Raw genomic sequence first — 17,888 nt, 5'->3', positions numbered from 1 at the left:
ACTTAGTTGAGTTTTTAACTGGTTTCGGTGTTTGTGTCACTTTTTTCTTTTATATGTAATAGTTGGTGTTTTTCTGGAGCCCAATTTTGAGAGGTTCAAAACAGGAAAAACGGTGCATTACAATAATACAGACAGTTGGCTCACAGGGCAGTAAACATCTGCAGCAGAGCCTCTCGAGATTAGTTCTGACTAAAACCAGAGACATTTCCTCTGTATTTGTATTTTCAGGGCTTGAGTGGAATTGCTCTGTATATTAATTTGTGCCTCACACATGCATAAGAATGGATGAAAATTACATTTTTGATTTTAGGTCAGAGGCATGTAGGATACAAAATGGCTCTATAGAGGCCACTATGAAAATTTCTATGAAGGTCGAAGTCTACAAGAAGCCTTGATTACATATCTGCGTCAGACCTCATGCAGATGATTATTGTTTTTCTGGTTCAGCCTGTAATAAAGTACATCACCAGAAAATCTTTCTTTTTTCTTTTTTTGAATGTCTGTGTTGTGCAAACAAACCCTTGTTGTTAGTAATTATGAACTCTTTCAGTGAATACACCACAGACTTAACAGGCTGCAGTCTCTCTACCCGGAACTTGAAAATTAATTTGGATCATCCTATCAGGACTTGATTTTAGGACCCACCATTTTCCCACCATAAAAGCTTCTTTTAGCACTGAAGGAAGTGCAGCTTTAGTGTTATCTGTCTGCTCAGTCTCTGAGCTAACATGGGTTCAAATCTGTCTAAGAATGAGGAAACATTTGGCTTTCAGCTTGTGAATATTTCAGAGCAAACCAATGTCATGCATATGTGTTGTAGCACTAAGGGGATGACACACAAATGGTTTTTTTCTTCAGTCGGTTGATACTCTGAGATAAAACAGCTATTCTGGTACTCTTGAGTTGTGAAGGCTGCACAGATAGATGAAAGGACCTCTGTGTACACTCTTTAGCGAGGAATAAAATTCAGGGAAATGATGTGGAATGACCTGATTATGGAGAAAATAATGCTCTTGGCCATCTTGAGCTGACCTTGAGCACCCTTAAAGAAAATGGTTAGCAGCAATTGAATTTTCAAAATAAGAGGATTATCCAGTAGGATAATATTTCTGTTGTTATCACAGTTCGTTCAGCATGTAACTCAGCCTGTATCCAAGTCAGTGTCTGACCCTCTGAGGAAAAACTTTGGATCAATGAATGATCAGAGTGGATCCATATTAGCTGTTGTGTTCTGATAACGTGATGGAAATGTGTCTGCAGAAGTGACTAGAGAACAAACCGAACGCTATTAATACGCACCACTGTGTGGCTCAGGTCAGGACTTTTTTGTGGGGGGGTTCACAGTATGTAAGTAGAAATTGTTGTTTTCGAATAAATTACTTCACTGCTGGAAATTTTCCTTTAGCTGTGGATAAAACCTTTGAGGTGGTGTCAAATATGTCTCCATGCAGCATTAATAAAAGCAGAGGTTTCTGTTCTGCACTGCACTGATTGTGTTTCTCTTCCTTCTGGCAGCGGGCTTTTTCTCCAGAGGGTCTGAGTGAGATGTGGAATGAGATGGTAAAAGATGAGGAGATAACATTCAACGGAGAAGAATCAGCTCACCCAGGTATTTATGTGTGACATGTGACACCTATTTCCACGCCGTCTGAGGATTGAGACCTGAGATTGGGACAGACAGCAGTGCTTTAACCTTGCTGCTGAGGATGAAGGTTAACGTCCTAATCTCTTCTGACTCTTTATAGAAGACTGCACTGACTGTTTTGGAGCTCAGAAGAAGGATGAGCCCAATGATAAAGAGAAGAAGGAAGAGGAGGAGACGTCGACGTCGGTGCATCACTCCATCATTGAGACATGGGACTGGGGACGGCAGCCAGGTGAGAAAACTACCTGAGTGAGTTTAAAAGTCGGGTTAGCTGCAGTAATTCCTGCTGCAGTCTCGTGCTCCCCCTGTGACTCCTGTCATTTTATGCCTTTCCGTTTCCAAGTAGGGTAATTAATACTACGCTGAGAGCAGAGGGTTTCGTAACACCTACATGTGAACTACATAAATCTCGTTTTAGCTAACGGCTCATCTCTCACTGTTTGGCGGTGTGTCTGGCCATGTTGATGTGTGTGTGTTTTGCTGGCACGTGAGGTGTGGAAACTGAAATGACAACCTAAAGTCTGCTGGTCTGAGTGGTTATTTTTACCCTGCAGAGTTTAATCTTAGTTGGCATTACGTTGGTTCACAGCGGGATACAGACTCTCACCCAGTTTGTTTGCTGGTGGGGCTGGGTGGGACGGTTCATGGTGGCAGGAGATAAGCACCGAGCAGGCGGGCCAGTTAATACAGATTTTGATACTGTCTGCCTGGTTGCTTCCTCCTTTTTTTTATTATTGACTGAGACAGGAAGTTGGGCTGGTGTGTACAGTGAGTGTAACTGGATCGCCGCATGGACAAGTGCTCTGTCATTGATGCTTAAAGTTCAAACGGCACACTTCCTGCTTTCCCATTGGATGTTTGTAATTTCCCGAGCTGCTGCGTTGAAGCCAGGATGTTGACATGTGAGATCTTTGCAGGTTTCCTCTCTGTCCCTTGTTAGATTTTTATTAAAGATGTGATAATTTCCTGTGAGTCTAATATTTCTTCAGCTGTGAGGAATGCAGACTGAGCAGAGAGTCTGACTAGGATCCATATCTGTTCTGACAGCTGAGCACAGCTGACTGCTGTGTGGCTCATACAACCTCAGGACAGTCTGGCTTACATAAAGCTTAAGTGGATTTCAGAACTGCTATTTTGGCCCACTTCGCCTTCCCTGCAGCGCTGTGGTTTAGACACAAAAAGGTTTTCTTTTGAGTCAGATCAGAACTCAGGACTTGCTGTGATGAAACTCAGTGGGACAAAATTTATTTTATTTTTTAATTGAGCAACCCTGAAGCATCTAACCAAAAAGCTTAGGTTGCTATACCCGGGGTTGGAAGTGGGATCTTAAATCTGCATTCATTTAAATGTCCAGCAGGGTGGGACTTCCTGATGAGTTTAGTTTTTTGCTCATTTCAGGTAATTGATGAGTACGACATGTTTGTTTTTTGTAAATTATGGTCATTCGATGGGCCTAAAAGGATGATTATCCAGGATGTTTATTGCCTGATGATTTGTCAACTAACTTATTAGACAATGAGTCCATTTGCTCGTTTCACTTAAGTTTTTTATTAGTTTCAGTGTTATTTGTTTTTTAGTCCATTCATTGAGCCAGCCATCCATTTTCTAGCAATTATCTGGGCCTGTGTTTTGGCGTCAGCAGCCTAGACGGAGACCTCTCTCCCTGGCCGTCTTCTCCAGCTCTTGCAAAGGGTTGCCTAAGCATTCCCAAGCCTCCTCACCTAGGCTCTTCAACTCCTCTCTAAGGCTGAGCCCAGACACTAAGCTGATATTCGCCACTTGTATCAGCTTGTCACCATAGGTATGAGTAGGAACATAGATCGATGAATAAATTGACAGCTTTACTTCCACACTGAGCCTCATAACAGATCAGTACAGTGTCAACATCACTGCAGATGTCACACCAATCCACCAGTCTCCTACTCCATCTTCCCCTACTGTGAACGAGAGCCTACTTAAACTCCTTCACACTTGAGATGGCAACTAATTTCCCAAAAAATGAAAAAACAAAAACAAAAAAAAAACAACCCAAAACAACAAAAAAGCTGAATCTCATACAGTAAAGCAGATCTTTTTAGGGTAAAGTAACTAAATAAATGAATCAAGCAAAAACATAATAAAATGGCATACTAAATGTATGTAGTAGATATGACTTTAGCTACAAGACAGCAACTCATTCAATCGTTCAGGTAAGCTGCTGAGCAGGTACTTTGTAGAGAGATTACATGGTGTGTAGCTCTGCAGCTCTTACAAAAACAAAAAGACCCATTAAAATGGACCAAAGATGGGGAAATCCCAGGAAGTATGTTATGACCTCTTTTTAGCTGATATGCAGATTTATCACTCAAAACTAGTGACTTCACTCCTGTAGCTTATTTGCAAATTGAGTGTTTCTGGTCATAAACAAATGACATGCCAGTGCACTCACTTATTTTTACTATGTTATTCTTTTCTTTGAACCGTGTGTGTGTACGTGTGTGTGTGTGTGTGCGTGCGTGTGTGTGTGTGTGTGTGTGTGTGTGTGTAGATGACAAGGAACTGAAGGACTGCCTGATGGTTCTGGTTGAGGACCAGCAGAAGCTCTCTGCTCAGATGGCCAAAAGCACCCTGTCTGCCCAGCGTCTGCGCCAGCGTCTCGTCATCCTGGAGCGCTATCTCATCTCTCTCAGCCACAGCATGATGGAGGAGAAGTACAAGGTCCGCTGGAAGACTCCGCCCAGCCCACCACTGCCAGCTGCTGACAACAAGAGGTAAATAAAAATGTTTCCTTTCTCAGGAATTGTGCACAAAACATTGGTCTTATGAGAGAACAGAGGCAGATTTAGAAACTGGGTAATTCCATGGAGAGTCAATGAGCTCCTCTCTGACCTCTTCAGAATCAGCTGATCTTTTTTGTACAATGACGCCTTGCAAAACTTGACCTTCATACTATGAATATTTTTAGAGTTAGAGAGTTGGAGTGAGGTGGGGGTGGTGGTTATTTAAGATTTGTCTTGTTTTTTGTTTATTTTTATTTTTTATCCTTAGCTGTAAAGCCACATTGGACTAGTGAACTGGTCCGTCGGGTTTGTGCAATTAGTCAAGTGTAGTAATCTGGAAGGTTATACACTCATGTCTTCTACAGCACATGCTGCAGGTTAAAGCAACGATTGAAGTCGATGAATGAGGCATTCTGAGTCTGTGCCAACATTTATACATGACTGATGGACTAAAAATGGAATAAAAATAATAATCCTCAACTTTCAGCAACCATTTTTAATGTTCTCTCTAGCCCACAGTGGTTGAGGAGTATGGCAACGTTTAGCGCAGGGGTGTCCAACTCCAGGCCTCAAGGGCTGGCGTCCTGCAGGTGTTAGGTCTCACTCTGGGTCAACACACCCGAATCAAATGATTAGTTCATTATCAGGCCTCTGAAGAACTTCAAGACATGTTGAGGAGGTCATTTAGCCATTTAAATCAGCTGTGTTTGATCAGGGATACATCTAAAACTTGCAGAACACTGGGCCTTGAGGCCTGGAGTTCCCCCACTCATGATCTAGATGGAGCTTAATTTTTTCTTTGTGTGTGTGTGTCCATGTTCAGAGAGCAGTGTACCATGAATACCTTATCCTATCATGATTATCCCCATAATGTCCTCCTTCTCTTCTTACCATAACTGAATTTATCTTAGCTTCCTTACCAGAGGGAGGGAGTTGTGGTCATTTAAAGCTTTAAAGTGCTTGTAAAATGGGCCATAAAGGGATAAAGTAGATTATTGTAGGGCCAATAGAAACTGTGTCAAACTTACTGTTTCATTCTTCCTGACTGCCAGAGGAGGTGTGAAATAGCTGGATATCCATCGTATGATTAGAGATTGAGACAGAGTACCAAGAAAGTAACACATGTGACCTGGGTGACGTAAGGAACCCGGCACTCAGTAGTAGTCACTAAGCGAGCATCAGTGCTCACCGCCTGTGCCAGTAGCTTTGTAACCTTCAGCTGGAGCAGTTTCATCCTCCTGAGACTGCATAGCCAGTACCCATCTCTGAAGTCTCGCTTCTGTTTTGATGGGGAAGTGGAGTAAGAGTAAACAGTATTGTATACTCTTAACTATTATGGTGTGTCTATCCAGTCACTGAAAGTTAAACCCTGCAGCTCAGTGTAAGTGCACACTGTGTTTTCTTTAAGTAAGCCTCTTAGGCATGCTCCAATAGGTCTCTCATATGCATAGTAAATGTAGGCCGTACTCTAAATGTGCTCCATATTTACTGTGCAGGGCTTTTAGTTCCAGGCATTTATTTGGAGCAGACTTGATTTTTTTTATTTCTAATTGAAAACCTCATTTTAGGATCTGCTGTTGCTGCCCTGTGATTGCATCACAGCGATGATACTAGGGGTGAACCGTTCATCAAATTTTAAATAGATTTTTGGCTTTCAGCATTTATGAAAGGAACACAATTGTAATTTAAAATGATCTCTCTTAGGCATTCCTTTTTGTGACAAAATCTTAATTTTCCTTGTGTTATAAATCAAATGGACTTAAACCTGTACAGTAGTGGATTTTTCATCCTTTCCGAAGCCTCCCTAGCTCTTCAGTTGAGCTTGAGCTAAGATGGTGAAACTTTTTGTCACAAGGCTCTAAAGGAAGTAAAAGTCACACACAGACAGAAGAAATCCAATGCATCTTCTGTATGTGGGCTTCAGTTGGCTGTTTGATAGTATGGTTTTTACAATGATGATAATAATATGATGATATTTAATTGATCCGTATGTGCTCGTATTCTTTTCAGCCCTCGTCCAGCCAGTAAAGGTGTGGAAGGTTTGGCCAGAGTCGGCTCCAGGGCAGCTCTTTCTTTTGCCTTTGCTTTCCTTCGCCGGGCATGGAGATCAGGTAAGAAGTGCTGATAGTGAAGACATTTTGTCCTTCGGCGCCGGTGATGATAGGTGTTGTCATGGTGGTGCAAGTTTGCTTAACAGCTGCTGAAGAATGCGTTGCGCCACATTAGAAGCTGCTCGTCGTAAACAACCAAACATCTTTCGCAAGGCTGTGTTTTTAGTCGTGCTGCTAGACGACAGACTGACAGAAGAGGGCCAAGGAGGCAATCCTGCTGCTTTGGCACAAGAATGAATCCAAAATAGCTGTTTTGGATGTCGTTAAATGTAACTCTGTCATCATGCGTGGTCTCCATTACAGGCAGATAAATCAGGATCGAGTGTCTTGCTTTAGTCTCATGTATTATAATAATGATAATTATAATCATCATCCTCAGGCTATAAATTCAAAATGACTAATAATATTCAGTTATTAACTTTTATTTTGATGTAAATTAGTCACAGATTCTGATTACGTTTATTCAAGCGTAAATCTTTGACCATGTTATTCATTCACTCCCTTCATTTTCAGCTTTGCTAGTGGAGGTGTTGTTCCCTTTCAGTCGATTCACTCGGTACAACACATAAGTATGGGATATCACGCCCTCGCGTGTCCTGGCTGAAGAAACCTTTATTCACGCCTTTACGGCAGATGACGTGTGATGACACGCGCAAGGCCCCGCCCGCACATATAGCCGCTGCCATCACCGTCATCCCTCAGTTCTTACGCTCTTCACCTCGCTGAGAACACCTCTGCTGAGTTGGGCTAGCTAGCTACTGCTAGTTAGCTCCGTTGTCTGCCAACTTGAACCTAGCTTAACTGCCCCTGTTGGTGTTAGCCTCCACCGCCCAGCTGGTGCGTAGGCTGCCCGCGGAGCGCTATTTTCAAGTTTTTCTTGTGCAGCGTTTCGCTTTGCGTTTTGGGAATGGACTCCAAACCGAAGCGAGCAAAGCAGAAATCTTCTGTTCGCCCCTGTCCTCAGGGATGTGGTTTCTCTTTGCACGACAGCGACCAGCACGATGCCTGCCCTGTCTGCCTGGGGATCGTCCACGCTAGGAGAGCGTTGACGGAGCCCGAAGCTTGTGCGTTTTGTCGCCAGCTCCGACGCTCGACCCTGGAAAGACGGGTGACGTTTGTGGAAAGAGTGCTGGGACGCTCGGCTGTCGCACGGCATGACCCTCTTCTTTCCGAGTCTGGAGCCCCGGCTTCGTCCGAGTCCGAAGACGAAAATTTTCAGGTCGATGTCCCCGCGATTAGCTGGGCTGACCACATGGAATACGTTGACGGGTTAGCCGATGACGGACCGGAACCATGCAGGAGCGCTGACGGGCTTCAGCCTGGGTTGAAGCCCGCCAGCGCTCCCCAGGAAGACGATGACGTGCTGGACATCGGCCTGGACATCCATGGTTTGTCGGAGGATGAGCAGGAGAGCTCATTGTCGACCCAATATGCCGCCGCTGCTGCGCCGGTCGGCCACGATGACACCTCTCTTTTCTCCCTGTTTCGCCGTGCCGCTGAGAAGCTGCAGGTGGACTGGCCCTCTCCTCCACCAGCTCGGAAGCCGTCGCGGTTTGCGGGTTTTTTCCTTCCACCGGAGCCCGCAACGGCCAAAAACTGCCTCCCCATGTTCCCAGACTTTCTCTGCGAGCTAACAGCGTCATGGGACAAACCTCTGTCTACCCGCGTCACTGTGCCCGGCTATGGACAGTACATGGAATTGGACGGCGCCGAGGGAGCTGGTTTAGCTAACCCACCCCCTATGGAGCCGTCTCTGGCTGCTTATCTGGCCCCGTCCCATAACCATGGTGTCGGTGGCCCCGCAACTCTGCCGTCCAAGCACTGCAGATTCTCGGCCTCGCAGCTGGAGAAGATTTATCGGGCTCAGGCCGGCACCGCTCGAGCCATGAGCTCCGTCACCATGCTCCAGACGTACCAAGCAATGTGCCTGGCGGAGCTTGGATCGCTGGTTCCGGAGGACAGCCCGCTGTCACCTCTTCTTAACGAGGTTAGAGTCACCACGGATTACATCCTCCGTGCGTCTCGCTGTGCAGCGCTCTCCCTGGGCAGAGGGATGGCTTCGACAGTGGTGGCGCAGAGGCACCTGTGGCTGACCCTCTCCGACGTCCCTGATAGAGACAGAGCTGTGTATCTGGACGCACCAGTGTCTGCGGCTGGGTTATTCGGACATTCACTTGAAGCCATTCAGGCTAGATTCGATCTGAGGAAGAAGCAGACGGAAGCTCTGCGCGACATCATCCCCAGACGCCAGCCCAAGCCCACTGCTAGCTCTCACAGGCCCGCCGCTCCTCTGACAGCTGGCAAGAGACCGGCGCCCACTGCTGGAGTGGGAGGGCCGCCGGCGAGAGCACGTACTCCGGCCCGAGCTCCACGCCAGTCGGCCTGGGGCAAAGGCCCTCCCCCGGGCCCCCGACGGGACCCGACGCCCAGGAGGAAGAAGCCTCAGCCCTCCTAGCTGTGATTGCGAGTGGGGAAGGGATCCGGCAGCAGGGAGACGCTGCTCTTACCCCTCTGTTGCCGCACAAGAGGTGCCGCTTAAGTTCTGTTCAGGTTGTCAGCCCCAGAAGGCGCTGCACTTCCCTATCGCGGTCTCCCAAGCACATAACCCCTGCACACGGTTCAGATGTGTTGAATGTTCAAGCGACCACATCGAGTGTTCCCGCTGTTTTTCATTGTTATGCCCCGGAAAAGGTGCACCCAACAAAATGTATAAATGTACATGTTCCCATGTTGCAATCAATAAAGAGTGTTGTTTACTCTCAAACAATCTCAAATGCTCAACCTGCAGGCGAAATGAGCCAGGTCAGGCAGGGGATGCAGTCCCCTGCAGACACACTGGGGGGCGACGGCGCCCCGCCGTCAGTGCTGCAGGCCAGCCGGCTGGCTGCTCACTTCCCTCAGTGGCGCGCTTGCGCCCCCTCTCCGTGGGTGCTGCAAACCGTTGCCATGGGTTACCGGTTGCAGTTCCGGGTCAAGCCGCCTCGTTTCCAAAGAGTCGTGAACACGATTGTCAACCCCGAGGCAGCCTTGGTACTCAGAGAGGAAATACAGGCGCTATTACAGAAGAGAGCAATACGGGTGGTCCCCGCTTCGGAGACGGACAAAGGTTGGTACAGCCGTTATTTTGTCATTCCGAAGAAAGGGGGAGGGCTTCGTCCCATCCTCGACCTGCGAGTCTTGAACACGTACCTGCGAACGTACAGGTTCAAGATGCTAACACTCAGACAGCTCCTGAGTGCAGTCGGCCCGGGAGATTGGTTTGCGACAATCGATCTAACAGATGCTTATTTTCATGTCGCTATACACCCGAAACACAGGCAGTTTCTGAGGTTTGCATTCGAGGGCGTAGCCTACGAATACCTAGTGCTGCCGTTCGGGCTGTCGCTCGCTCCCCGCACCTTTACGAAATGTGCCGAGGCAGCGCTAGCGCCCCTCAGGAAGAGGGGCATCCGCATCTTGGCCTACCTGGACGACTGGGCTCTCGTGGCTTGCTCCAGAGAACAGGCGGAGACGCAGCTGTCGCGGGTTCTGTCACACATTCAGACACTGGGGTTCTCTGTGAACTTTCAGAGGAGCTCGCTAATCCCAGGTCAACAGATCGCTTTTCTCGGTCTGGAAATATGCTCTCTTTCCAGCCGCGCACGGTTGTCAGAGCACAGAGTGGCCGCGTTTCATCGCTGCCTCGCTCAATTTCAGCTGGGACGCAGACTGCGTTTCCAGACGATATTGCGCTTGTTGGGCATGATGGCATCTATGATCGCCGTAGTGCCGCTTGGGCTGTTGAAAATGAGAGCGTTTCAACGCTGGACTCTCTCTCACCGTTTGTGTGCTTCGCGTCACCTCCGGAGGAGGCTGCCGGTAACTGCGTCTTGCATGCTAGCTCTCCGTCCTTGGAGGGAGCCCGGGCTACTGCACCAGGGCTCTCGGATTGGGAGGGTGTTGTTTCGCAAGGTGGTGTCCACAGATGCTTCCCTAAGTGGGTGGGGAGCGCTGTGCGAGGGTGCGTCAGTGAGAGGGATCTGGTCCGCGGCTCAGCGCCAGCTGCACATCAACCACTTAGAGCTGTTAGCAGTGTTCTTAGCTCTAAAGCGTTTCCGTCCAGTCCTGCAGGGCCAGCATGTCTTAGTCAGGACGGACAATTCAACAGTGGTGTCTTATATAAACAGGCAGGGAGGAACACGCTCTCTTCCCCTGTTGCAGCTGTCTCGCTCTCTGCTGTTATGGTGCAGTGTTCATTTTCTGACTCTAAGAGCCACCCATGTCCCGGGCCACCTGAACCTGGGGCCGGACCTTCTCTCCAGGGGGGGTCCTCTGGTGAGAGAATGGAGGTTACACCCTTCAATAGTGGCTCAGATTTGGGATCTATTTGGCGAGGCGCAAATAGATCTTTTTGCTTCCAGGGTGAATGCTCACTGCCCCCTGTACTTCTCCATAATCGACCACGATGCACCCTTGGGCTTGGACGCGCTAGCGCACCAATGGCCAGACGTGCTCCTGTATGCATTTCCCCCAGTGGAAATGATATCTCCAATTCTGGAGAGGGTGCGTCGGCATTCCCTCTCTCTGATCCTGGTGGCCCCTTGGTGGCCCGCGAAGTCGTGGTATGCAGAAATAATCAGCCTGCTTGCAGCAAGTCCTTGGCAGCTTCCTCTCCGCAGGGATCTCCTCTCTCAGGCGGGGGGGGAAGTGTTTCATCCGCGCCCGGATCTGTGGCACCTTCATGCTTACCTGCTGAGAGGTTAAACTTGGTTGCTAAGGGTCTGCCACCTAGTGTGGTAGCGACGATTCAGAGCGCCAGGGCCTCGTCTACTAGAGGCTTGTACGCTTACAAATGGCGAGCCTTCGAGCGATGGTGCCAGGACCGCCACACTCTCCCATTTCAGTGCTCTATTGTGGATGTTTTGACATTCCTGCAGGAGCTGTTGGATAAAGGCCTTTCGTTTTCGACGATCAAGGTTTATTTAGCGGCTATATCTGCTTGTCATATCGGTTTTGACGGGGTGACACCAGGTGCGCATCCCCTCGCCGTGCGTTTTCTGAAAGGGGTTCGCCGGCTGAGGCCCGTGCTTAAGTCCAGTGTCCCGGCTTGGGACTTGTCTTTGGTGCTGGAGGCCCTTTGTGGCCCTCCGTTTGAACCCGTTGAGTCGGTAGATATGAAACTTCTTTCATATAAGACCGCATTACTTCTCGCTTTGGCCTCGGCGAAGCGAGTGGGGGACCTTCATGCGCTGTCTGTGCATCCTGCCTGCACACAGTTTTCTCCTGATGGCCGCAAGGTCGTATTGCGTCCGAATGCCGCCTATCTTCCCAAGGTCATGCCTGCATCTTATAGTTCAATGGAGTTTGAGTTGCTGAGCTTTTGCTCCCCTCCTTTTGAATCTGAGGAGCAGAGGAGGGTGCATTCTCTTTGTCCGGTGCGTGCGCTACGCACCTACATTGAGCGCACTCGGGATGTGCGTTTGTGTGACCAGTTGTTTGTCTGCTTCGCTAATCCGAATAGAGGTAGAGCTCTGTCCAGACAGAGGCTGTCCCACTGGATTGTAGAAGCTATCTCGCTGGCATACAGCACCGGAGGTTTTGCGTTGCCCCACGGGGTGGGAGCTCATTCCACCAGGGGGATGGCGACCTCATGGGCTCTTTTTAGAGGGGTGCCTGTGGCTGATATTTGTGCAGCGGCTAATTGGGCGTCGCCGCACACTTTTGTGCGGTTTTATCGGTTGGACGTTACAGCCCCTTCGGTGGCTCATGCTGTCCTTTCTGCTGGGTCTACCACTCACTAAGGAGGTGGTGGTCCCGTTCCGGTTCGGTGGCTGCTCTGCGGGGCGTGTATATAGGTCCCATACTTATGTGTTGTACCGAGTGAATCGACTGAAAGGGAACGGTTAGTTATGTCTATAACTTCTGTTCCCTGAAGGAGAGGAACGAGGTACAACACAGGGTGGCCCCACTGAGCAGTTGGCTCGGTGAAGAGCGGCTATCGAACTGAGGGATGACGGTGATGGCAGCGGCTATATGTGCGGGCGGGGCCTTGCGCGTGTCATCACACGTCATCTGCCGTAAAGGCGTGAATAAAGGTTTCTTCAGCCAGGACACGCGAGGGCGTGATATCCCATACTTATGTGTTGTACCTCGTTCCTCTCCTTCAGGGAACAGAAGTTATAGACATAACTAACCGTTTTTGTTAACATTGTGAGGGCTTTGTGTCCACGGGGACTGGGTGGGAACAAAGTGCCTCCCTGTCCTCCATAGCCCTCCTGTAACATGAGCAACACGGACACCTCCTATCCCCATTTTAGCCGTGTTCCTGGAAATACTCTTTAGGAACAATGAAGTGTAACACACTTTTTAAAAAAATAAAAAAATTGTTTGGGCTTTTTTTTGATTGTTTGGATATTTCTTTTTTGTTTGTTTGTTTGTTTGTTTTTTGGGGGGGGGGGGGGTGAATTTTAATCTCTGTTATGATTCTTCTTCCTTCCTCCTCCTCCTTCCTCCTCCTCCACTGCGAATCAAGCACACCCGTTTTACTTTGCAGCAGTGAGTTGATCACCTCCCTAGCCCAGTGCTCAAACTCGTTTTGGTATGACATTACAGAATAGCTGCACTAGAGGAAGTAAATCTTACAAGGATTTCACAGGTGAACCTGTGGAATGATCAATAATGGTCTCCTTATACTCTCAGATCCCTCAGCGTCTCTGACCAGGTCTTTCTTGGGGGATAACAATTAGTCTTTCAAAGAGCACATTGAAAGACTAATTGCATCACAGTTATCCTGTGGTGAAGGCAAGATGGCAGAAACTGGTGGTTGGTCTTCAAACACAGGTTTTATGTTCAAAATTAGCCACTATTCTGGGCCCAAAACTGCTCTTTTTCAATTAAATTGAGCAGTAACATTTTGAGTGGAAGGAGGTGATATGTAACTACTTTAAGCTTCAAACTGGGGCTCATGTTGGTCAAGGGTTACAGAAACAGGACTTTGGTAGGTGACATCACAGCTTTCTCTCTGAGTGGTCATTAAACACGTGAAATAAGCCAAATTAAGATATGGATAAACTCTATTTAATGTCGGTAGCTGCGTATTTAAAATCAGATTTTAGCAGCGAGGGGAAGGAGAAAGGAAATAGTTTTAAAGGAATGTCTGAGTTACATTCTTAATCAGAGGTTTTTGTTTCACCGTTTCTTGCCCATAACAAAGAAAACTGGAAATGTCTACCGTATTTTCACGACCATAAGACGCACTGTACTAAAAGGCGCAGTCTCAGTTATGTGTGCCATTACTGTATTTAACACACACATAAGGCGCACTGGATCATAGGGCGCATACAAGTACCGTATGCGTATTTAAAAATAAAGCGGGAGCAAACCTGAGTTCGGTACCTTACTCACATTTCTATTACCGGTAATCGTCATCATCAACAACACACAAGCATACAAGTGTGCATATAGTGGGGCAAAAAAGTATTTAGTCAGCCACCGATTGTGCAAGTTCCCCCACTTAAAATGATGACAGAGGTCAGTAATTTGCACCAGAGGTACACTTCAACTGTGAGAGACAGAATGTGAAAAAAAAAATCCATGAATCCACATGGTAGGATTTGTAAAGAATTTATTTGTAAATTAGGGTGGAAAATAAGTATTTGGTCACCTCAAACAAGGAAAATCTCTGGCTCTCACAGACCTGTAACGTCTTCTGTAAGAAGCTTTTCTGTCCCCCACTCGTTACCTGTATGAATGGCACCTGTTTGAACTCATCATCTGTATAAAAGACACCTGTCCACAGCCTCAAACAGTCAGACTCCAAACTCCGCCATGGCCAAGACCAAAGAGCTTTCGAAGGACACCAGGAAAAGTATTGTAGACCTGCACCAGACTGGGAAGAGTGAATCTACAATAGGCAAGCAGCTTGGTGTGAAAAAATCAACTGTGGGAGCAATCATCAGAAAATGGAAGACATACAAGACCACTGATAATCTCCCTCGATCTGGGGCTCCACGCAAGATCTCATCCCGTGGGGTCAAAATGATCATGAGAACGGTGAGCAAAGATCCCAGAACCACACGGGGGGACCTGGTGAATGACCTGCAGAGAGCTGGGACCAAAGTAACAAAGGTCACCATCAGTAACACACTACAACGGCAGGGAATCAAATCCCGCAGTGCCAGACGTGTTCCGCTGCTGAAGCCAGTGCATGTCCAGGCCCGTCTGAAGTTTGCCAGAGAGCACATGGATGATACAGCAGAGGATTGGGAGAATGTCATGTGGTCAGATGAAACCAAAGTAGAACTTTTTGGTATAAACTCAACTCGTCGTGTTTGGAGGAAGAAGAATACTGAGTTGCATCCCAAGAACACCATACCTACTGTGAAGCATGGGGGTGGAAACATCATGCTATGGGGCTGTTTTCCTGCCAAGGGGACAGGACGACTGATCCGTGTTAAGGACAGAATGAATGGGGCCATGTATCGTGAGATTTTGAGCCAAAACCTCCTTCCATCAGTGAGAACTTTGAAGATGAAACGAGGCTGGATCTTCCAACATGACAATGATCCAAAACACACCGCCCGGGCAACAAAGGAGTGGCTCCGTAAGAAGCATTTGAAAGTCCTGGAGTGGCCTAGCCAGTCTCCAGACCTCAACCCCATAGAAAATCTGTGGCGGGAGTTGAAAGTCCGTATTGCTCAGCGACAGCCCCAAAACATCACTGCTCTCGAGAAGATCTGCATGGAGGAATGGGCCAAAATACCAGCTACTGTGTGTGCAAACCTGGTAAAGACCTATAGTAAACGTTTGACCTCTGTTATTGCCAACAAAGGTTATGTTACAAAGTATTGAGTTACGAATAAATTCTTTACAAATCCTACCATGTGGATTCATGGATTTTTTTTTTTTTTCACATTCTGTCTCTCACAGTTGAAGTGTACCTTTGGTGCAAATTACTGACCTCTGTCATCATTTTAGGTGGGGGAACTTGCACAATCGGTGACTGACTAAATACTTTTTTGCCCCACTGTATTTAAAAATAAAGCAGGAGCAAAACAAAGTTTGGTACTCACATTTTTATCATCAATCAAACCCATCGAAGTCCTCATCCTCTGTGTCTGAATTGAACAGCTGCGCTAAATCTCCATCAAACATGCCAAGTTCACTTTCTTCACTGTCAGAGTCACTTTCCGTGCCGTGCGGCTCCTCGGAAATGATGCCGGCTTTTGCGAAAGCTCGAACAACAGTGCCAGCAGACATGTTAGCCCAAGCATCTACAATCCATTGGCAAATTGTGGCGTAACTCGCCCGGCGCTGCCTTCCACTCTAGGTGAAACTGGTCTCCATCGGTCATCCATCGCTCCCAGGCCGCTCGCAGCCTTACTTTGAACGGGCGGTTCACACCGATGCCCAGCGGTTGGAGTTCCTTTGTCAGGCCTCCCGGAATGACAGCAAGCTCACGGTTCATTTTTTTCACATTGGCTGTGAGATGGGCACGCATAGAGTCACAGATTAAGAGCGATGGTGATGCGTGGAAAAAACCACCTGGTCTCCTTACATACACCTCCCTCAGCCACTCTTTCATCATTTCCTCATCCATCCAGCCCTTTTCATTTGCTTTAATGATGATTCCTGCTGGAAACTTCTCTTTAGGCAAAGTCTTTCGCTTAAAAATCACCATAGGCGGCAGTTTCTGTCCATTAGCATGGCAGCCAAGCACAACAGTGAAAGAAGACTTTTCGTGCCCCGTTGTGCGTATCGCTACCATGCTGGTCCCCTTCTTCTCCACAGTGTGACTCACCGGGATGTCAAAAGTGAGCGGGACCTCGTCCATGTTTGTGATGTGGCTGGGCTGGATGTTTTTGTCGCCGATGTGTTTGCTGCAGTAAGAGCGGAAGATGGCCAGCTTTTCCTTATAATCCGCTGGAAGTTGCTGCGCTACCGTAGTCCCGGTCCTGATGGAAAAATGGCACCGTTTCATAAAACGAAAGCACCAAGACGGACCTCCTTGGAAATGTTCAATTTTCATCTCTTCAGCTAGTGAAACTGCTTTTAGCCGAATGGTGACCGTCGAAACGCTTCTCCCGCTCGTTCTTTGCTCGATGATCCACCGCTCGAGTCTCGGGCCACCTCGCCTTATGTCCGCGGAAACTCAGCTGCGTTTTCTTGACCTGCCGGAGCTTGTTTTCTAGCTTCCTCCGTTTGCGAACCATCGATTCGTTAATCTTAAATTCTCTCGCGGCTGCTCGATTTCCATGTTCCTCCGCATAGCTGATGGCCTTCAGTTTAAACTGTGCTTCATAAGCGTGTCTCTTTGCCATTTTCAGGGTTGTTAAAACAACGATGTTCCACATAATGCACATACCTGTCCTTTTAGACAGGTATGTGCGATTGTCCGGTATATACGATCAACGCCCACACTTCACCCTTTAGCGTTCTCATGGTGTTCTCTACTACGTCCTCCTTACAACACGCTATAGGGCGCGCCGTACTTTTTGAAGAAAATCTAAGACTTTTAAGTGCGCCTTATGGTTGTGAAAATACGGTACATAAGAACAGCTTTACTGTGAGTTCTGCTGTATCAGACTAGAGTCTGTAAACGCTGGGAAGCTAACGGATGTCAACGTTGGGCACATTAGCTGATTGCACATATACTGGTTTTCTTATAGTTCTGGTATGCTGCTGTCAGAAATGCCAGTAATCCAGTGAGCCTCAGTTCCTCTCGCACTGGGAGTGCACAGTTTGGGTCACCTCAGTGTTTAAACTGACATTTTAGACCCTGTTACAACTCTGGTGGCCTGGTTCCTCAATAGTTAAACATTTGAAAGCACTGGAAATTGCAGTCTCTGCAGCTTAAAAAAATGCTACAAATGCTCTGTCCTTCTTATTGCTTTATATTTAATCTGTACTGTATAATGTAGCTACTCTGCAGTGTTTTAAACATGAAAATGTTTGTCTTTGCAGGAGATGATGCAGATCTTTGCAGTGAGTTGCTTCAGGAGTCTCTGGATGCCCTGCGAGCGCTGCCCGAGGCGACACTGTTTGATGAGGGAACTGTGTCATCAGTGTGGCTGGAGGTTGTCGAGAGGGCCACAAAGTTCTTGAGGTCTGTTGTTTTATCAGTTGTACATAATGTTTAATCCCCAAATTTTGCAAGATAAATAACATCTCGTCTTATAAATTGCATAACTTTGTGTGATTCTCATCTCTTGTCTCCTTTGTGAACAGTGATGTACATGGAAGTGCCAGCATCAAATGTAACATTCCCCTTCAGGATCAACATCTAGCCTTGGCCATCCTGCTGGAGCTGGCTGTTCAGAGGGGAACACTCAGGTAACCAGATCTCCTTATTACCTGTTTATTTGTTAATGCCAAATCTAACTTTTCTGCTCATCT

The 17,888-nt window shown here is 47.4% G+C and overlaps 1 protein-coding gene across 3 annotated transcripts in view; it reads left to right on the top strand.

Annotated features, from left to right (window-relative positions):
- Positions 1-17,888, top strand: part of herc2 (HECT and RLD domain containing E3 ubiquitin protein ligase 2) — a 62,042-nt gene that overhangs the window by 3,946 nt on the left and 40,208 nt on the right. For all 3 annotated transcript variants that reach the window (XM_080876994.1, XM_080876993.1, XM_080876992.1), the window contains exons 3-8: positions 1,516-1,609; positions 1,746-1,877; positions 4,173-4,395; positions 6,415-6,515; positions 17,457-17,598; positions 17,721-17,825. In XM_080876994.1, coding sequence (XP_080733120.1) covers positions 1,516-1,609; positions 1,746-1,877; positions 4,173-4,395; positions 6,415-6,515; positions 17,457-17,598; positions 17,721-17,825 — 797 coding nt within the window. The remainder of the gene's footprint in view (positions 1-1,515; positions 1,610-1,745; positions 1,878-4,172; positions 4,396-6,414; positions 6,516-17,456; positions 17,599-17,720; positions 17,826-17,888) is intronic.

This window comes from Rhamphochromis sp. 'chilingali', assembly GCF_963969265.1.
Source record: "Rhamphochromis sp. 'chilingali' genome assembly, chromosome: 3".
NCBI classification, from domain to species: Eukaryota; Metazoa; Chordata; class Actinopteri; order Cichliformes; family Cichlidae; genus Rhamphochromis; species Rhamphochromis sp. 'chilingali'.
Note: the sequence above shows the minus strand (reverse complement) of the source record. Positions and strands in the feature narration are given on the sequence as shown.